This window comes from Protopterus annectens, chromosome 7.part0 (genome assembly GCF_019279795.1).
Source record: "Protopterus annectens isolate FY-2018-M chromosome 7.part0, PAN1.0, whole genome shotgun sequence".
Taxonomy (NCBI): Eukaryota; Metazoa; Chordata; order Ceratodontiformes; family Protopteridae; genus Protopterus; species Protopterus annectens.
In genome coordinates this window covers 1,982,536,736-1,982,559,459 of record NC_056739.1, presented here as the reverse complement: position 1 = coordinate 1,982,559,459, position 22,724 = coordinate 1,982,536,736, and the positions used below count along the sequence as shown (strand labels likewise).

The window sequence follows — 22,724 nt, the reverse complement described above, 5'->3', positions numbered from 1 at the left end:
ATAACTGTACAAATGGTGACTTAAAAGTGTGTCAAAGGTCAAGGATGGATGCAAACACATTTTGTAGAAAGAGAACAACTGTCAAAATAGAATTAAATCTTCCATTTTAAAGCGCATTTAATATTAACACTTTCATTCAGACCAGGGTATGTTTCTGAATTAAGCAGTAATTGCCATTTAAGTTCTCTTAGTTCTAAATATAACTCCCAGTCTCCAAAAAAACAGTTAACGTGTTCTAATACTATGAAGTAAAATTTACTAAAAGAAGTACAAAAAATGCTATGTTTAGCAAGGGCATTATTTAAGTTCTTTGCCCTGATGGCTCCTAGATGCTCCTTAATTCTATCTGAAAGTTTTCTTGTAGTTTTACCTACATAAAATGCTTTACAAGAGGCACAAATACCTGCATATACTACTGCTGTAGAATGGCAGACGTAATATTTCAAAAACTTAATAGTATAATTACAATGTGTAAATGTGTATTGAGATCCTATGAAAATGTTAGGGCATACCACACATTTATTACATGAATGCATCCCATTTTGAGAGTTAGAAGTAGAAGTAGAATTAATAAGAAAATGTAAATCTCTGTTTTCTAAACTCATCCTTATGGTTTTGGTTCTTTTAAATGAAAAGGTAGGTGCAGTGCCAATAGCAGCTGACATAAATTGTGATTCAGTTAATAAATCCCAGTTATTCGATATGACATTTGTAATTTGTGACATGTCCCTAGAGACAGGTAATGGGAAACTAAGGGTTCTGTTAATGTTACTTGGTTTTGAAGTATTAGGTGTAAAACCATGTAGTAAAATTGGTAAATATTTAGTGTGTCTGTCATTAGAGATCTTGTTACATATATTGTTAATAAGAGATGGAGGGTAATTCCTTTGAAAAACATGTGTTTTAACAAAACAGCATTCTTTTGAAAGTCATAATCTTGACTGATAATTCTAGAGATGCGAATAAATTGACTTCTGACAAGGTTCCTTTTCATAAAAAATGGATGGGAGCTAGTAAAATCAAGCAGATTATTTTTATAGGTCTCTTTTCTATATATAGTGGAACATACTGTATTAGGAGGTAGTAAATATATATGTGTATCTAAAAAGGAAATAGAAGACCCTCTTCCAGACAAAATCAAGTTCAAAAAACCTAAACTGTCTCTCAAATCAGAAATAAAAAGGTCTAAAGAAGATTGGTCACCCTTCCATGCAAAAAAAACATCATCAATAAATATTTTGTAAATGTGTACTAGATTAAAGTTCTTCAAGGTATTTAATTTTTCTAATTCCCATGTGCTCATGACAATATTAGCACACACACACACACACACACACACACATATATATATATATATATATATATATATATATATATATATATATATATATATATACACATACATACATACATACTGGTATCAGCAAATAATTTACATAGAAACATTTTGAAAATGTAATGTCTTTCAGCAGTACTTCTGTGATGGCAACCACATTTTTAAATCTTCACAAAGCCACTCAGGCCAGCTAAGAAGCCAGAAGTGGCTTTAAAGATGAAGGCTGTGAACCCCTGTACTCTGGAATCTGTTAGTGTTAACTACTGAAAATCTCTTCACTGGCACTAAGATGAAGGAAAAACTTCAACAGTAGTCTGATTTTTTTTTAAGCAAGAAATATCTTTGTTAAATTATCATAAATGATCATGTATGTCATAGGCAATCATACATTTATATAAATGAAAAACTATATTGACATAATTTTAGTTGCAAGACAAACCATATTGAAATAATTTTAGTTGCAAACATTATACATTACTTATTACATCTATGATGGCTTGGTGATTAACTACTGTGACTATAGTGTATAGGGTCCTGGGTTCGAGACCTGTATGGCTGCTTATTGGGAGGTTGGTGTAAAGGTTAATTTGCTTACCTTAGAAACACAAGGTGCAGGGTTTGATTCTGGCATGGGATAATTGGCTAGGCTTAAAATGGCCCATAAGGGCAGTTAGCCTAGTACTAACATATGAACCTATAATCTATCCAGTCATTGTCAGTCAAACTTACATAGCTCATTCAAATCCAACCTTCTTTTAAGCCTTGTTCCTCCTCTGCATGTTTTGTTCCCACAATTCCCATTTTTTCTATGTAATTTGCTCCTATCCTTTTCTAAAGATCCTGGTTCCAGCTGTTTTATTTCTGGTGCTATATTCACTACTTCTAGTACAGTTGGCTTAGACTTTGATTTTCATTTTCTAGAAATTGCTTTTTTTGGCAGCCACCATAATTAGACTCAGCAAGTCCTTAATATGTCTAGGCAATTCCAACTCTGTATCATAACTCAAAAATAATTTCCTTAGTTACGATAATTTGCTCACCCAGTATTCTCTGACAGAGTAGTCTGCAGGGAATCTTTAAAGTCTGCCAACTCATTCCACTCTCAAAAAAATATGTTTCCAATTACCTCTTCCTTCTCTATCACACCTCCAACATTTGCTGTCTACCTGAGGAAAAATTCTTTGGACTCTACTTGGGGTAGAAAAATACCTATGTAAACACTTCCAAGCAAAGATCCTAAATCTTCTAGACTTTGTTGCATATTGGAAGACTTACATATATATCCCCATTGTTTCGTTTAGAACTAGTCATTCAATCTCTCTTCCCAATCCTTTCTAAACTCTTCTGATTGATTCTTATAGTTATCATGCAATATTTTGTATGCTGTACCATATTTCCCTGAAAATAAGACCGGGTCTTATATTCTTTCTCCCGGTGAAATGTGCATTAGGGCTTATTATCAGGGGATGCCTTATTTACCCGCACCGTACAACAATCTACCTTTATTCAGTTATTCATGTACAAAAATTGACATTTATTAATGAACACAAATCGACATTTCTTCATGTACAAAAATCGACATTTATTCATGCATACAAATTGACATTTATTTCATACTTTTCTATTATTGGACAACAGTTCTAATAACAGGTTGACAGTTGTGTGAGAATTCTACATAAACAGTGCAATAAACATTTCAGCTCCAGAATATCTGCACCTTGGCTTTCACAGTTATTCAAATACAGACATGTCATCTTCTTCTGGATCATTGTCATAAAAGTGTCCAACCCCGAATTTCAGCCTGAATTTCTTGCAACTCCATTTCCTGTAGCACCATTGGCCCCAGTCTGTCATGCCTAACAACAGAGCTCTCCTTAAATGAGCACTGCTTGTCCAAGTAGCCTGCTCGTAGTGCATTGGCAACACAGTTGTCAGTGATTTTATCCCATGAAGTTTTCACCCAAGTGACGACCTCTTGCAGGTTAGGCTTCACAAAGTTTCCATGCTGATTTCTCTGCATTTTATTTTCAATGCAGTCATTGAGTTTCATGCGCAAATGGTCCTTGAATGGCTTGCTTATTGCAATATCAAGAGTCTGTAGATAGGCAGCCATTCCTGTGGGAATCATTATTCGATCTATTCTCCTCCATGCTAGGAATTTCTTTGTTTCTTTAGTGCGGTGTGTGCTGGTTGAATCCCAGACTAGCAGACCTCTTTCACCACCTTGCAAAACAAGTGGCAGCATTACATCGACCCACTTCCTTATAACTGCTTGTGTGCACCAGGCTTTTTCGGTTTCAAGAATGTAAATGCCTGAAACACGTTCAATCTTATCTTTCTTGCCCTTACTAATGATTAGAGGTGGGGTTTTCTTTCCATCTAGACAAATTGCCAAAATACAGGTAACACATGCACTCTTGTAACCAGTGGAGGGAATGTAGATTGACAAGGCACCCCTCTGTCCAATTGTTGCTTGAGATCCTTGGCCCATAAACACTGCAGTTTCATCCATAGCAATCATGTTGGAGAGTTGGTATTTAGAAAAGTCGATGCCATCAACAAAGGACTTGAACGCAAGTGCACGTTTAACAACTTCAGTATCTTCCAGCTTGAACAGTGTTGTTGATCTTCTTAGAGGCAGTTCATATCGCTGAAGGAAGCCATCCAGCCAATGTTGTGATGCTTTGAATTCTTCTGGGGATATTTCTAACTGTGGTGCTATTGCAAGGGTAAATGCATGAATATCAGCCCTGCGCACAACCAAAGCCTTTGCTCTCCTGTTAGCAATCCACTCATAGATGATGTCTTCAAGCTCAGGAAATAATGGTTGCCGACTTGATCCACACTTACACTTCTTAGCGTTTCCCTTATTGGCCTGTTGACTGAGGTTAACGTACGCTGCTCGCCATTTTCGGACCATTCGGAGATCTAACTTCTTCTCTTTACAGAAAGCCATCGGGTTCTTTCACAGGGAGTCCTCCACGATTCCTTTCTTGTACTCGACGGAATAGCTCTTTCTGTTCACACTCATCTTGTCTGGGGGGGAAGTAATTGAAGACTTGAGCAACCAGAGTGGCAACACAAAATGGCGCCGGTTATGAAGAGAAGACAATACGACAGCTGCTCATTACCATCAGCGCACGCTTCCCGCGCGTTGTCTGTACTTTGACCGATCAAAATACACCTGCGTGGGTTTATGGGCCAAGGATCTCAACTGTCAAGTGTGAGTGATGATTAGGTTACAGTAAGAATCGTGGAGGACTCCCACTGAAAAAGTCTTATGACTTTCTGCAAAGAGAAGAATTTGGGTGTCCGAAAAAGGCGACCAGAGTATGATAACCTCAGTCAACGGGTGTCAATAATATTTTATAATTCAACACGTCCGTTGTGTGTTGTTGATGATATTAACTTGGGGCTTATTTTTGGGGTAGGGCTTATACCATGAACACCCTGGAAAAACCATGCTAGGCCTTAATCTCTGGTTAGAACTTATTTAGAAAGAAATACGGTACTAGTTATTCCTTTTTTTAACAGCTGCTTCTGTTCTACATTCTACCAAATACATTTATCAGTGCTGGTCTTTCACTTACAATCCTCCAATTTATTAGTATAAGGAGAATCATGTATGTTTCTCTAGTTTTGCATAATGTACCTGATTATCATTGTATTTTTCTCTGTTCCATCTGTCTCATTCTTTTGAAGTCTCCTGCTTTTGAAAGTTTATTTTTTTTTTATTTTTGTGCCCTATATTTTGAACTAGCTTGCAGCCCATCTTCTAGAGCTCTGTTAATCTGACTGTGTTTTGAATTCTGCTATTAGACATTGCCATATCAGAAAAACTCCATTGTGAAAGCATAGCTTTTCTTGGATTAATCATCTAGTGGTTCTATAACCTGTTGACATCGCAATGTCAGGAAGCATTAAGTAATAATTTACACATATCAATTACGAGTGGGCTTGATGGTGAAACATATGCACCAGCCTTACTCCACAGTCTTCTGTGATGTAAATTAACAAATATGTTTTCTTTTGGTTTGTTACTGTGATAGACAAAAAATTAAAAAAAAAAAACTAGAATTTCTGTTGCATATAGTAATGGAAGAAAGTCCGGGTGACCAGATTTTCCAATTGGTATATGCTTGATTTACAATGGGCACACTGGTTGGGCTAACAGCAATCAGTGTGCTCCTTTTTGAATGTTAATGGCCAGTCATTGTATAATATGCAATAACCTTAAACACTAGTAATAGTTTGTTTTGAGGTCACTATCTACTAATCATATGGTGTCTTATTTTGCTGTCTGGGTACCATTGGCCAGTGACAAGTCAGAAGGGCTCAGTTTTGCCTTGACCTTTCTGGGTCTAGAAGCTGATACCATTGATAACTTGTTCAAGCTTCCGTTGAACAAGCTACAGCAGGTCCGGCAGTCACTCTGGAAATTGTTGTGGGTTAACAAAGCTCACACAGACGAAATCGTGCAACTGCAAGGTTTGCTGAACTTTGCCTGCAGGGCAGTCTCTCCAGGGAGGACCTTCCTTCGGTTCATTTCTGACTTAATTCAAGCGAACAAGCCCAAGCATCACTATGTCTAGCTGACCAGAAGGGTCAAGGATGACCACCAGCTCTGGTTCACTTTTTGAACCAGTTTAATGGGGTGTCATTTGGCAGGCCCTTTGTTTATTTTCCAGTGACCTTGATCATTTTACAGATGTGGCAGGGGATCTGGCATGGGAGGTTACTTCCGAGGCAGGTGGTTCACCAAAAAATGGCCTTAAAATTGGTCTCAGGAGAGGAGGAGGGACACCACTTTCATGGAAATCTTCCCCATCTGAGTGGCAGTCTTGGTGTGGAAGGACAAGTTATGCAACAGGAGAGTAGTCTTTCATTCGGACGATGTATTGGGTGTTCATGTCCTCGTTAAACAGTCCTCTAGGTCCAAGTGTGTTCACTCTGTTATCAGGCTTTTAGTTTTGTTGAGTTTAAAATTAATTTGTCTTTCTCTAGTGTGCATGTGCCTGTTTGTCATAACTCTACAGCTGATAGTCTTTCCCATTTTCAGTTTACCAGGTTTTGCCAACTGGCCAAACATGCAGAACTAAAGGGTACAGCAATTCCTGTGGAGGTTTGGTTAACTGGAGAGGTGTAGCAGTATTGCTCCTGGCCAGCAATACAAGGAAGGCATAGTCTTTATCTCTTCAGATTTGTAATGGTTTCTATAGGTCATTACCCCCTTGTCTCAGGATCTGGGGCTTGCAGTTGATCTGTCACTTCCTAGTATCCAGGTCATCAGCAGGGGATTCCCCCAAAACACTTCAGGAGCAGTTAGCAGCTTTAGGATGTCTGGAACATTTCTTGGGTCTTTAGGAGGTGTCGTCTACTGGCTGACAGGCAGGGTGCTCAACTGTATGGAGAATATTTGTGGGTTTTCCAGTGATTCTTGAACCTATTGGGAGACAACTCTTTCCTATCTTTGTTTTGGGTTTGTTTAAAATGCTAGATGACTTTTGTACCTTTGTACATTATCTGCTTTATTCATTTTATGCGGGTGCCTTCTGTACTAGTGAACTGCTAATCTCTCTTTGTTGGGATGACCTTGTTATCCACAAAAATGTTATACTGATATGGGTAAAGAAATCCAAGATAAAGCACTCAGCAGAGGGCATCAGATTCTACTAGCAAAGGCAAAGGGGGGGGGGTGCCATTTGCCCAGTTCACTGGCTTAGATTGATGTGCAGCATCACTCCCAAGGGAAGAAGATCGGGTCTGGTTTCATACGGGGTGAGTGACATGCCAATTAGTCTGGCATAGGTTAACCTACTCCTTAGAAATGCCACTGAAGGGAAAGCGAAACGTCCACTAGGGTATTCTTCCCATTCCTTCAGAGTAGGACACACCTCCAACTTGCCCATGGAGGGGCATTCTGGTAAGATCATCCAAAGAACAGGAAGGTGAGTGACTGACATCTTTTTGTCATACATTAGGCATTCATTTTTATTTTTGTTTCAAGAAAGGAGGTACATTGGCTGTTGGGGCATTTTTTTCATTGAGGGAGCAGCAATCCAAGCTTTGGTCTGCCTGGCTTGACTTTCAGGTTCCTTTAATCTTAACAAATGGGCAGCTTGCTCATTTGGTTTACCTGGCCTCTGATGGTTTTAGTTTTGGGAGATCTGGCACCAAACCACAACTGAGGAAGCCTTACTTGGGGTTTTGTTAATCCACCATGAGAGTAATGACCTGGTTTGGGCTCATAAAAAAATCCTCTTAGCCAATACTTTCTGATATGCACAGGCTATATCAGCTATATCCAAAGCTGTTTTTATTCAGGTCTTCCATCATACAAGAATCCACTGGGAAGAAGCTTGAAGGTCCAGCACTATTGAGATGGCTACGCAATTCATTAATCATAGAGTTACATAGGCGACTCGGCAGATTGGGTTTCAGTTCTGCAGAAAGATCTTGACAGATTGGACTCTGATTTTTATGATAGGGACAATGTGCATTTGAACAGTCTTGGTTTTGATTTGTTTAATTTGACCATTGTTTTGGCCACTAAGGAATTCTTCAAGGGTTAATCTGGTTCTTTTTTCATAACCTATGGTACCTAGTTTCGAGGCCAGCTTTTGGGGGGAGAACAGCATTGTGGGACATGCCAGATTGGCAGTGGCCTTATAACCCACCCACCTTGCCCCCACCCCTGTGTGTGTTCAGCGGCCTCAACTCTCCTTCAGTTGGCCCCAGTTTGACTGATGGCCACATCAAACGGTAACTGGCTTGGAAGGAAGAATTAAAGGGGTTTGGCACCAGGTCCTAGGTAGCTTGGGTTACACACTAGGTCCTGTACAGGTCAGCTGGAACAGGCTTGGTCATGCCAACTGACGTTTGAGTTAATGGTTATGGTTGATATGTTACATGTGAATTACTGTGGGATCATTAATGGTTGTCAGTGGCATTGTTTAATAAAACGTTACAAAGGCAATGTGGTGTCATTATCGAATTAGTGGATAAAGGCGAATTACCTGTAAGTTGCATTGTCTACAAGCACGAGTCTTTGTGAGGGTGAGCCTTGGCTCGCCTGATTTAAGTGAGCAGTACACTTCCACTTTGCAGATTTGTCAGTGGCTTGCGGGCCCTCTCTTTTCACCCTCATGGCAGGGGTTCAGGCGGTGGCCTTACGGTTTCACCCCACTTGTTTTCCCCCCATGTGTGTTCAGCAGCCTCGACTCTCCTTCAGTTGGCCCCAGTTTGACTGGTGGCCACATCAAAGGGCAACTGGCTTGGAAGGAAGACGTAAAGGGGTTTACCACCAGGTCCTAGGTAGCTTGGGTTACACATCCGGTCCTGTACAGGTCATCCGGAACAGGCTTGGTCACTCTAACCAGTGTATGAGTTAATGATCATGGCTGAGATGTTACATGTGAATTGCTGTGGCGTCGTTAATGGTTGTTAGTGGCATTGTTTAACCAAAGGTCACAAAGGCAATGCAGTGTCACTACTGAATCAGCTCAGTGAACAATAAAGACTGGTAGAATAAGTAAGAACTTAAATGTGCACTTAAATGTGTAGATAAGTGCCACGTTTCATTTTCTTCTTAAAATTTTTATTTGGTGCTACACCAGTTACTGCCTGTGCTCTCATCATCATCATCATCTTCTTCTTCTTCTTCTATTCCACCCTTTCTTACTGAATCTGAGATACAGGCTTAAAGATCATGTGACATTACTAAGGGCTATTTTTATTTTGTTAAGTTGACAGCTAGAAAATATTTATGCAGTTCTGTTGCCTTAGCACTGTTAGGCATGACCTGCAGTAAGACGCAGTCAACAAATAAGTCTTGAAAATTTAATGCTGAAAGCAAAGAGAAAAACTGAATCTTACCTGGATCTTGTCACACCAGCCTGCAAAGTAGCGGAAGGTCTGTATAGACATCCCCACATGGGTTTTCAGGGCCAAGGTGTAGACTGCTCCAGAATCAATGGTTTCAATGGTTGCCAGCTCTTCCTGGTGCTCCTCCATGAGGTCTGCTAGCCTAAGCAGGTTGAGAGAAATCACAGATTACAGATGTCTTCTCTGAAAGGAAGTAGTCAGACATAGCTGAACCCATTCCACATGTGCTGTACCACTCTCATCGCTGTCTCATAACCATATGACTTAAGAGGGATGCTGTATAAACACTTGTTCATTTGTTTTCATTTTATTTTACTTACATCAATTTGTGTTCCCCGAGGACTTCACCAGTTGGCTCCTCTACCTGCACACATCTGGACATCTGGTACATTTGTTCTGGAGATACAGAACTGGGTATTCCTGGACCAGGCAGGAGATCTATGACTTATTATTTCCTGGAATCCCAATTAGCCCTCCATTCTCAGGTGGCTGGCAGGGAGTGAGAAAGCCTACCGTCTCCTTGTGGCAGCATCTCTGTCAGTAGTTCCTATGAGTTCCCCTACTGCTGTCTACTAGGGAAAGTGTACCTTCACATGCTGAGTTCCCCTCAGCTTCTGGTGTGACTGAACTTCTATGAAAGCAGAAACTCAGCAGGTTAGGACTCCATTGGGAATAACACCTAATTCTCCCACAAGCTGTCATCCTTGTAATGAGCCAAAGGCACCTCCCATCCCCAGGACAGGACCGTCCTTGACTACTTATTTTCATTCTCCCTGATCAGCTCCTACAGGCATCTGATAAGACACTTCCAACAGTTTGAAAGACCACAAAAGCACCTCGCCAAGAGGATTACTGGCCTCAACCATATGTCCTATGCAGCCTGACTGAAAAAACTCCGGCTGTACTCAGTGGCATATCGCTTGCTCAGAGGTGATCTCTGCCTGACTTACAAAGCCATGTCCAACTCAGAATTGATGGACATGCTCTAAGTCACTGCGAGCCACGCGCTCTAGTGAGCTAAATCTCGCCACAACAATAAATAGAACATGCTGGAGGGATAGATTCCTGTTACAGAGACTCCCCATGCTTTGGAACAAAATTCCCAACTACATTAGGCAGAGCCCCTCACTAATACTCTTCAAGAGAAGCCTTGATGAATGGATGGGTAATAGAAAGTACACCCCTGGGATCACTTAATTGGCTCTGCTTGACAGAGGCTCAGTTAATTAATCAATGGGGTGGCGAAAGCCGACACACTCTGATTAGGCTTATAAATGCCCTCGGGCAGATAGCCTAGTATCTACCTATGAACCTATGTACCACTAATCATACTCAGGTCACCTGCAGTGCAGTCAAGGCTTTATTCATCTATGGCACAGAACTGGCTAACTGAGGTGTATATCTTAATGGTACTTCCCCATAAGATTCTCATTTGCTTTTCAAATCCCTCATGATAAGCATCCAAATTAATAGATTCAAAAAATATATGTTCCCAAGCATTTGCCATTTTACTATAGTAGAAGTAAAAAAGATGTAGATCCTCAGATAACACAGCTCGTACATGGGATGATAATAATATATTTAATGCACAACACAAGAGTAAATCACAAGTTTAGCACTTTCAACTGGGAAATCCAGTCTTCCTCAGAACAGTGTAATGATACATTTTCAAAGTTTAAATAGGATCCAAACTTAATCCATTTGAAAAAAACGCCAAAATCATTAAAGCTGTACTAGCCTATTTCCTTTAAACACATATATATCCAGACTTTATACATAATCATGAAATCTAAAGATATTAATGTTCAAATAACATTAATGATCCTAATGCTGGTAAGCACATATCTATGGAAAACCTATGTTATGAAAATCAAGATGAAGATGAGAAACTCATTTCACTGGCTAATGAAATAGAATGTATGAATGATACCATTATAAGACACACTGAGTTTGAATTATGGAAAGAACTTTTTAAGAAACAACTCTCCTTAGCCGACAATAAGGCACAGAATATTTTTGAGAGAAAGAGTAGAAAAATTTTGAGAGACATGGATTTGTATAAGTGTAATAGGGCATATATATGGCCAACAGATAAAGGTGCTGAACATCAGCGGACCCACCAAGGGAATAGAAAACAATCTAAAAGCTTGACCAGGGAGGAAAATTTTCAGGGTGGCAGATTTTTTCCTGCAAGGAATCCAAACAGACAGTGGAATACATACAGAAGCTAAATAAGGACCCCCACACCAGACCCAGTGCACTATTTTCTAGTGATATACATAATATGGAGTGCAATACATTAGAGCCCTTGATAGCAGACTATACAGATGTCCAATTGAACAATACTGAGACATCTCATTTCCCTGTTGTAAGTGACAACAAGTAAAAGAGTATAATGACTACTCACGAAGGCTTTAATGTATTTAATTACACTGATGTGGAGGTAGACGAGGATTTTGTTAAGGTTATGAGTAAAGGTATGAAATTTATACTCATTCCATAGATGGATCTAGTTGATAATATCAAACAAATTAAGTTATACTGTCGTAAACTCATTCTTGCCATTCAGTTTAATAACAGTGAGAATCATGAACAGAAAATTAGTGGCATAGCAGGTACAGATCTCAGGAAGAGAAGTACCTATATTCCAACTTCTAATCCACAAATTAATAACTTTGAGAAGCTGGTTTGTAAAGATATTTACTGGCTACATAAGAATTACAGACAAAGTAAAAAGAATTGGCCAGCCATAAATGATAATCTCTCTACAAAGGAAAGGGATTGTTTGAATCAAGTTATGTGCAATAAAGATGTAAGGATCATGAAGCCAGATAAGGGGGGAGGGGTAGTTATTTACTACACCAATGAATATAATTCCAGTATTTACAACCTCCTCCATGGATCAGGCAATTATGAAAGCGTATCTATTAACCAAATTAATATAGGACACAAGAGGATTGATTTATTTATAGAAGAATATCTTATCGATAATAGGATATCCAATGACACCTATATGTTTTTGAAAATGGATTATCCTGTTTTAGCTAAGATTGTAGGTATTCCTAAAATACATAAGTCGATCGACAACCCACCATTTAGACCCATTGTGTCCGGGTCTAAGTCTAAAACCTTTAATATAGGTAGATTAATAGATAGATGGCTTAAACACATTTACAAAGTTATTCCACACATTCTGAAGGACTCCTGGAATTTTTTGGGTAAACTCACTAAGGACAAATGGAACTCTAATATTATCTTCCTTACCATTGATGTTGTGGATCTTTTTTCTAGCATCCCAAAGGATGTAGGTCTGGAATTTTTTGCAAATAGCCTCAGAAAACATTCAGGATATAACTGGGACAAATATGCGATATGATGGCTCTAGTGTTGGACCATAATTACATAGCTTTTCAAGGAGAGTATTTCAGACAAACTAAGGGTGTTGCTATGGTAGCATCATGTGCTCCCATATTTGCTAACTTAGTGATGTTGGAATGGGAGTCAGAGTTCCTTTTTAAAAGTGAACACTATTCCGATATTGCCTTCTACGCCAGATATTTGGACGACATCTTCATTTTATGGACGGCATCTACGGATAGATTACTACAATTTATGGACTTTCTTAATGGAACCACAGAATTTTTGAAATTTACTCACAACTTTAGTCACGAAGAAATACCATACTTAGACATATTAGTGGGACATGATGATGCAGGTTTTATTTCTAAAGTATATAGGAAACCTACATTCTCCAATGATTACATACACTATACCAGTAATCACCCCCCACATGTTTTCAAAAATGTGGTGAAGGGACAATGTATTAGAGCAGCTAGGATGTCATCAACAGAGGCATTTATGAAGGTAGAACTGGAATTTTTACACAATTTATTTCTTAATCGTGGATATCCTGAAAATATGCTAAATGACATTTCTCAATATCTGCAAAAGGAATGGGGGAAGAAGTACTTGCCATTGCTAGGTAATTATGACGTCAATGTCGCTGGTGTTCCCTCTATGGACAAGTATGTTAGTTATGACAACTATCACAGTAATGAAAATTTTGGACGAGTGTGTGTATTGACATACACACCTTATACCTATGCTATTAGGGACATTTTGCAAAGACATTGGGATATCATCACCACACAAAATTTAGGGGCACATGTAGGAACTACTCCCAAATGTGTATACAAGACAGCTTCTAATTTAAAGAGAATGCTAGAGAGAGCTAGTAATTGTACAGGAGGAATTGATAGACACAAAGGTACCACCAAATGTGGCAGATGCAACCAGTGTAGGTATATTAATGAGGCCAAAAATATTCAATTAGATGATATCAACCGCACTAATATTAAGTGTATGACAGGCAGTTGCAACACTAAACAGGTGGTTTACTTGGCAACTTGTACCTGTTGTACGGCTTACTATATTGGCAAAACAGAACGACAACTTAAAAGACGAATATACGAGCACTTGTATAAAATACAAAAATGTGATACAAAAAATGCACTATACAGACACATTTCAGATAGAGGGAATGAACATGGATTTCAATTTGCCATTATTGATCAGGTGAAGTGTATACCATATGGAGGAAATTGGAAGATGATCCTGGCATCTTACGAAAGTAGGTGGCAGATGTATACTGACGCCACTAGAGCGCCAGGTCTTAATGATTTTATTAGTATTAAAACCTTTTTAGCTCTTTCACAATAATCAATTCAATTTAAATTACAATATTCTTAATTTTATGAGAGTTATATTTACACACATCAGGAATCTTCACTATGCTTTTATGAAGTTTTTAGCAGTATTTCATTCATTATATGTATAAATTTTATTAATTATCATATATTTATTATAAGAATATATATATATTTATATTTTCGTGATATATATATTTTATATTTTTTACATATTTTTAGCTTTTAAAGCATATATTGTCATTGAATAATTCATACTATTTGTTCTGGATAGTTTTCATACATCCAATAGAATGGAATCAATATGACTACGTAATAATTTTTTACATTATATTATATGCGTAGATGATTTGATAGAACAGTTTTTGATTAGGTATATTTATAAAACATTTTCATAACATAGGTTTTCCATAGATATGTGCTTACCAGCATTAGGATCATTAATGTTATTTGAACATTAATATCTTTAGATTTCATGATTATGTATAAAGTCTGGAGATGTGTTTAAAGGAAATAGGCTAGTACAGCTTTAATGATTTTGGCGGTTTTTTCAAATGGATTAAGTTTGGATCCTATTTAAACTTTGAAAATGTATCATTACACTGTTCTGAGGAAGACTGGATTTCCCAGTTGAAAGCGCTAAACCTGTGATTTACTCTTGTGTTGTGCATTAAATATATTATTATCATCCCGTGTACGAGCTCTGTTATCTGAGGATCTACATCTTTTTTACTTCTATAGTTGGCATTTCATCGTGTTCGTATTTTACTATAGTAGTTCGTGCAAGATTGCTACAGCATGTAAGTGCATACAATTCACAACTTCTCAGACGTACTGTTGCTGAAATGCTTGAACATTACAAATTCAATGTGACATCTTCCAAAGGCTATTTATAAAAACTCAGCCCTATATGCCATTCCTCTGTGCAGATACAATCCACCACCCCCAACTTTAAAGTGAATCTCTTGCAGATGTGTTGAACAGAGATGAAGTGTCCCAGCAGTAAATCCCAATACTCTGTCCCACCGAAGGACATATTTAAATGTTCTACCCATCCGTGGCAACGAATAAAATCTATATGAGCATCCATGGCAACAAATCAAATCTACACCAGGCAGTATGGCATCAAGGGGAGTGGTAAACCTCAGGATGAATTAATCAGGATTAATGTCATTAGCATTCATCCTCTTTTTCCCCATATCAATACAAACTCCCATATCAATACAAACTCGGACATATTTTTTATTAGAGTTTATAAGGATGAAGCATTCCCTATCGAGAGGTTATTGGATACAACACTCAAATAAGTTATTTTATTGTTTTTTTTAATCTTTCTGAGCTTACAACAGGCTATCATGACTGACATTTTACATTAAGTTTTACATGATCAGCCATTTTATCTAGTGTAAACTGCCTTAGATATAATTGCTGATCAGATGAATGCTGGCACTATTGTTTTCTCCCCGTTTCTCTATCACCATCTAGAGTTGCAAGTTAAGTCTATTTTATTTGTTAAAGTAAGGCAGACTGCATGATTCCAGTAATACGACATGCACTTAATAGAGGTTGTCCTTATCTTTTAAAACACAAAAGTTGAGTAGTAACATTTCCTTCTCATTAAAGTACTCACACATCCAGTTTCAATTCTTAAACAAGAAAATCTCATAAACTAACTTATTCTTTAAGGCTTACAGAGCTGTAAATCAAAATAAACATAACAGTATGGAAGTGACTACTGAAAAAAATCATTGGACTCATTCTTCTAAGTTATAACTCTCAACTTTGCTAATGAATAAGTGACAAACCAAAAAACAGAGGACAAATGCCAAAATCTCAGAGAATTTTTAAACATTATTTTCATTCACTTGAAAAGTTAACAGAACAACAGGTTTTGCATTAATATGAATTTTCTGAACAACAAAAAATATCACTGACTGATTACAATCTTCAGTGATACACCAGAAAAAAATTACTAGGGACAGGTCAAAAATAAGAGACAATATCAGGAACATTCTGCAGAGGGAGGAACAATTCAGAGGCATGTCTTAACTTTAACAAACCTATGCTTAATCATTGACAGTACCCAACTAAGGCCACAAAGTAGTGTTTCTCTAGGAAACCCTACATTTGAAAAACACAAAGACTACCATGGATGTTGTGACGATATTAGATATTATCTGTGCGAGCATGACTGACCGAAGCTTTGTAAATAATTGTACATTACCCTGTGTTACATATGCCAGCATGACTAGTTATAACTTTGTAAATAAGTTTGTCTTCTTATTATCACTCTGATTTGTACAAGATGTTTGAAAGTCAACCAGTGTTCTTCTGGCTGACTGAAAAGCCTTACTGCTTGGGATACATGCTACCATTTGTTTCAATATCTATTTTGGCCAATATAATTGAACACCCTTTTGAAGGGTATTGTGGTATTTGACTGTTGGCAGCCATGATCTTATAATTTGGGCAAAGAAACACAGCAGGTAAACCTGTGTCAGTCTGTCTTTCTGTGTGAATATCAGACACTTAAGAGTGAGTGTGTCAGATACCTAGAACTGGGACACAGTGTTCTACAGTGGTTAGTGTGGTGAGTCATTTGGGGACCTGCAGTGAAGCATATAGTCCAGTCCCAGGTTTTGGAACCTGTGACCGGTGTACTCTTAGGGGAAACTGTGTATTTCTATCCCTGCTTTTAGTGATACTCCCTTACCGGAAACAGTAGTGAGGATTGAGACTCCTTAGTTACTGCCCTGGTGTAAAGAGGACTCGTCACAGATGTTTCCAAAAATTATGCATTCAGTAAAAAATGCTGAACACAAATGTATACATTTAAGGAAAACTCTAATTTAAACTACTCTTACTCAACAATGAATAACAACATAGAGTCACGAAAGAGCAAAAGAAATGCTGAAGCTTCCCAGAGATAATGTTGTGCCACAAATACTGCTTAGCAATGCTTACCAAGGTTCTGTGTTGTTAGTACATTATTGCCATGGCACTAAAAGGCTCCGTTTCATCTTACCGAAGAACATTTAAACATAAAACAAACACCTTATCGTACCTTATAGGTATAATTAATGTGGATTAATTTTGCCAAAAGGAGGCCACTAATGTAAGCTGGATATCCTACAGGATCCCTCATTCCTAATGGGATAAATCCTGGCAATGTTACCTTAACAAACTTAACATCTAATTGGGTATGCTTGTGTTAACTTCTGAACCATGAGAACATAGCCGGCGTTAGGTACCCACAGAACCTGTGGCTGAGGGTAGCCCCCAATTATCTCCCCACAAATGAGGGCCCCCAAGCAGCAGCCACGGGTTTCTCCATCTCCTCTGTTTATTCCTCGTGGATGTCCACACAGCGTGATATCACTGCGCTATCGCAAACCCGCAAACTTTTTTTTTTGGTTTGGTCCATAAGCTGCAGTCAATTAGGTCCGCTTCAATGAAGCAAGGGACCTGATTGGCTGCAGCAGAAAATATCACAGAAGACTGCAGGTTACAAGTTTGGATACGTCTATGTGATTGCGTGTGTGTGTGTGTGTGTGTGTGTGTGTGTGTGTGTGTGTGTGTGTGTGTGTGTGTGTGTGTGCACGCGTGTGTGTGCACATGTGTGAAAATGAAATAATCTTAGTACACAGTATTAGTTATCTTTATTGCCTCTTTATCTGCAGACATTAAGTCCATAGTTACTGAATTATCTCTCTGTCTTCTGGAATACCTTGTCTTTTTATGCATCTCATAAATCCCTTTCCCCCTTTATATTTTAAAATTAAAGATGATTTATTGCTAGCTTCATAGTCTTTGGATTTTAACCCTGTAAAAGTGTTAACCTTACTACCATATTGTACAACTCAAAATCCGTGATTCCCAGTCCCCCCCCCACTCCCATGGGAAGAGTAATTATATTCCAGGCCACTCTTAAATTTTTGTCTTACCCAAATAAATACAGAAGTAGTCTTCCTTAATTTGTCAAAGATTTCTGCTGCAGGTCAAAATGGAATACACTGTGTGGCACATGTTATCAGAGAGACCACAAATTGCAATACTCTCAGTATCCTTTGTGCCATGTCCAAGCAAATTCCATCCATTTGTGATAAAAATCCTTAGCCTTCCCAAAAATGTTCCTCAAAGTTAACTTCATTGATCAGTTCAGTGTATCTACTAACTTTAATTAAACCCAAGTAATTTATGTGCTTAGTGTCTGTCAAAAAGAGATATACCGCAACTATTGTCTGTCAGTGCATATAATTTATCAGTATAGTTCTTATTTTCTGAGTGTTAACTCTATAACATGTCAAATCTGCCAAAACATCTAACTCCTGAAAAATAAAAGCTACATCCTGCTGAGAATTAGACTAATATGATAAGATATCATCTGTCTATAGAGAAACCTGATGTACATTAACCTGTTGCAAAGGGTTCCAGACAAGCAGTATACAAAAGTGGAGAGTGTATATCCTTGCCTTGTACTTCTTCCTAAATTAAATAACTCAAGAAAGTTTATCTCCATCTTTTTTCTTGATATCCTTTAATTTAACAAACCCTCAGGAAATTTTAGTTGTAGGAATAGATGACGAAAATACCGACAACTTACCTTGTATACCTATTTTACAGCATCTCTTCTTCTACTAATAAAGAGTATTTCATTACAGAGGTGTGTTCAATTGGTAAGGAAGTTTATATCAGATTTTCATGAGTGGTTCTGGTAGTTATGAATCTCATCTGGTCCAAGTCTGTCAGTGTGGAAGCTTTCTGGCTGAAATTTATGATCATAGTTGAGAACAGATATTAGATGATGTTAACTGACTTGAAGAGTTTAGCTGGTGTAAGGCACCCCCAAACCCACGACTGCTGAGGGCTCCCAAATGTCTCGCTGCAGGTAAAGTCCCCTACTAGGATACAGCCATCGAGATTCGGCAGTAAAATCTCAGTTAAGAGATTGTGGTTTGTATTTGCATTTTTTTCCCTTCTGCTTCCTCCATCCTGATTCAAGAGGTGATGTTGGCAAAAGCTGCAATCCATCAGGTCCACTTTAGGACCCAACTGGCTGCAGCTTGAAAAGGTTTAAAGGTTTTTTTTTTTAAAAAACTGATGACATCAAAAAGAAGAAACACCCTGACTGGTCCATATGAGTTTACAGGACTTCTGCATCCCCGGAGATTTGTCTTTAGAAAGGCACATGCTGCAAGCTCTGTTTTACTAGTAAAGAGTTAAGACATGTAGAGTTTGTTTTGGATTTAGAGTTGAGGAGCGAAAGATCAAGGGATAAGGGAAGACCGTCTTACTAAGAGTTTTTTTAACCATGCTTTTAAGGGTAAAACAAATTACTCAAAAAAAAAAAAAAAAAAAAAAAAAAAAAAAATGTTCTTTTTAGGACAACGGAAAGCTCTTGTGGAAAAAATTCAGTCTGCCATCAGGGTGAGCATAAATGGCCAGGTTAGCTAGCGGTCCCATCAGTAAACAAGTATACATAAGCAAAAGTTTAATAAACACTGACTTTTTAGCAGTAATGCAGGCAAATACCATGTAACAAGCAAACAGTAAAACTGACAGAATTACTATGAAGAAAGTAGTTGAGCAAAGAAGAAAATCAGATATCACACTCAAGGTGTGCACCTGTGCAGAAGTCTGAGCCAGTTTAGATGGGGGGTTACTGAAATAAAGATGCAACAGTAAATATAGGAATAAAATAGTGCATAAGCTAGTGCTGATGATTTGCAAGGAAACAAAGGAAAGAGCAGGCTGGTTGGAGGAAGCAGGTGACAGGAAGATGGATCAAGTGCCGTTTCAAAATATTTTTAGCTTATTGTGACATTCATGAAGAGCCTCAGTGTTTCTTATATCAGGTGGCAGTACATCATAGAGTTTAGGGATACAGATTAAAGAAGTTTGGCCAGATGAAGTAGAGAGTGAACTGGGAGGCTGAAGAATAATAAAAAAAAAAAATGTGTGACCTAAAATTATAGGATGAAAGTCAAAATGGAGTTTTGAAGCTAGCTGGGATTTTAACATTGACGAAGATAATTTTGTGGATAAGACAGAGTAGAGTGAATGAGACCTAAATTCAGTTGTATCTCTACCCCTTTTCCTTTTATATAATTTCATAATAAACACATTAATACAGTCAACACCTTCATATATCTTAGTGTTCACCATGACCCATAACTCTGTGACAGTGCATATAAATCATCTCAATGACAATGCAAATCAGTCCCTGTGTTCCAACTGTACAGGGAAAACATTATTCAAACTAAATCAGAACATTGCATTATTCTTTTCACTTGCACATCTGCAAACCTTTTTTCAACCAGATCAATAGATTAATCCTTCTGTCACCCAGATATGACTATACCTCCAGCTCTTATACCTCTAGCCCCAGTTAAAGTGATGCTAAGCAATGCTCCTTTGTATATGGCATATTTAATGAAGCTAGATAGGTATCAACATTCATTTAAATAACTTGCAAAGTGCTTTGTCTTAAATTAGTTGAGAATATATGTAAGCACCATACTTAGAGATGTACTAGTCATTAGTATTACACCCCTGCAACAACAAAATTAAGAAGTAAATGCAAATCTACTGATAACTTCTAGTGGACTCACAGCAAAATTGTGAACACATTGGTTGTATTACAGCTGCATATGACTTTAGGCACCACCAAACCCTGTGCTCACTGGGGGCCCCAACCACAACAAGTTAATTTATTTTGATATTTTGCAATGTCAGTAATATCAACAAAAGCTAGTACAGCAGTTTTGTGTACTAAATAAACAAGGTGGGCAATAGTAACTCTTATTTTTATTGCCTTTAAAAATGAAAGATACCTCTGGTTATAGTAATAGTATTTTGTCAAATAACAGGTTTCACGATCTCAATAAATATTTTACCAATCTTTCTAGTCAGGCTTCCAAACAGAATAGACTATATTCTGAGATTACTCCCTGTATAAATATAATATCCAAGATGACTTGCAGAAAGAACTAATTTGGTCACCTAACTTAAGGTTCCCACAATATCTCCTTTTGAAGTTTGAGACAGGACTTTAGCAGACTGCTACAATACATATTTAGAATTTTATGGAAATGCCTGCAGCCAGAAACATGTACAACACTTCCACCCTTCTTTACAAAAGCTAACAGATAATGGCTGCTTCCAGACCTACCATCTCTGGGCTTACTCAGCACTGTGGGGTATCATTTCATGATTTAACAGCTCATTTACAATTCCCTTATTCTTCTTAAAATAAGTCAGATGGTTAACCATTGCTGTGCCAGTGTCCTCTATTGAAACATATATTAAGCTACCACAATACTTGCACATTTCTCTTCTTTCAGCAGGGTGCACTGTTGATACATTTTAACAAAATTAACACAATCAGGGCTCACGAATAACATTTTCAGCACAGGGATCTGTACAGATCAGGTTAATATACTAATGACACATCATACATCAGAGAAAAGGAAACATTCCTGGAAATGGGCATATGAGACTTAGCATATGTAAGTCTGCTTTTTTTGACCATTCAATCTTCATATTTCAGGACTCACTCTAAAGGGTCCAGCCTTTCAAATGGTTACCCTGCCTGTAATAATAAATTATTTACCTGCAAATCAAACTTTTTTATGGGGAAGAAAGCTAAATTATGAGGCAAAAATCAGTGACAGTCTGTGAAATCAGGGACAGTGATAGGTATAGGTAAATAAAAGTGACTTACCCCTGTCTGATGACTGCAAAAACAGCTATTGATCTGATGTAGCAGTACCAGTGTTGCACAATGTATTGCTATTTGCTGAAATAAGTGCAAGCCTAGTATTACTTATGCGTGTGTGTGTGTGTGTGTTACAGTGTAAGAGTGACAAGGTGGCTATAATGTATTTCACTTTCTAACACAGACATTATCAGCACTGCTACTGTGCTTCTGTGTGTGTGTGTGTGGGGGGGGGGTTGCAGTGTAAGTAACAAGCTGGTCATATTTGCTTATACTTGTCATTAGAAACATAGACCTTACATGTAATGGACAGCTATCTATTAGCAGGAAGTGGATGTGTGAAAGCAACTGTTCATTGCCACTATAGTGTGGTGAGTAGCACTGCAATCTCATAGTGCTTTGCACTGGTTAAGTTCTTGGCTATGTGGAGTCTGCATGTCTTCCCTTGTCTATGTGAGTGTTTATTCATGTACTTTGGTTAACACCAGCACCTCAAAAACATGCAGCAGGTGAAATGGAATTTCTCCCATTTCCCTGAGGGTGAATGTGGTGTGTGTGCACACGTGTGTAAAAATCTCACTGATTTTCATCTGTGCACACACAATAATGCTGGGACACATATACTACTCTTATAGGTTCATAGGTAAATACTAAGATATCAGTTTCTAGACTATTACAATCCTAGCCAATAACCAGAGATCAGCATTAAACCCTGCACTTTGTATCTGTTAGGTAAAGACCTTAACCCTTTTGCCAACTCTACCCCTCCTCTTGGCAGCAGTACAAAATGCAGTTCACAAGTAATTACATTTCAAAAATAAGGCATAAAATATATCACAGAACATTTTATCTTCTAGGAGTCTGGTGGCACTCACACCACAGACTGTTTAAATGGATTTTGCCCTCACCCGCACCCATTCTAAAACTACCCTGCTTGGATATGTGTGTACCAAAGGTTGCTGCAGATTATGTGAGGGGCACTAGGGATTGTGTGGTCATTAATTTTCATCACAGTCAAACCTTGTAGGTATGCACAGGAGCTCATTATAACTTGTGTTTTGGCTGGGCATACTGTGGTCAC

The 22,724-nt window shown here is 38.1% G+C and overlaps 1 protein-coding gene across 1 annotated transcript in view; it reads right to left on the bottom strand.

The window, feature by feature from the left end:
- LOC122807285 (cytosolic 10-formyltetrahydrofolate dehydrogenase) overlaps nucleotides 1-22,724 on the bottom strand; it is a 586,928-nt gene that overhangs the window by 327,740 nt on the left and 236,464 nt on the right. Inside the window, exon 13 of the mRNA XM_044078406.1 lies at nucleotides 9,212-9,362. Coding sequence (XP_043934341.1) covers nucleotides 9,212-9,362 — 151 coding nt within the window. The remainder of the gene's footprint in view (nucleotides 1-9,211; nucleotides 9,363-22,724) is intronic.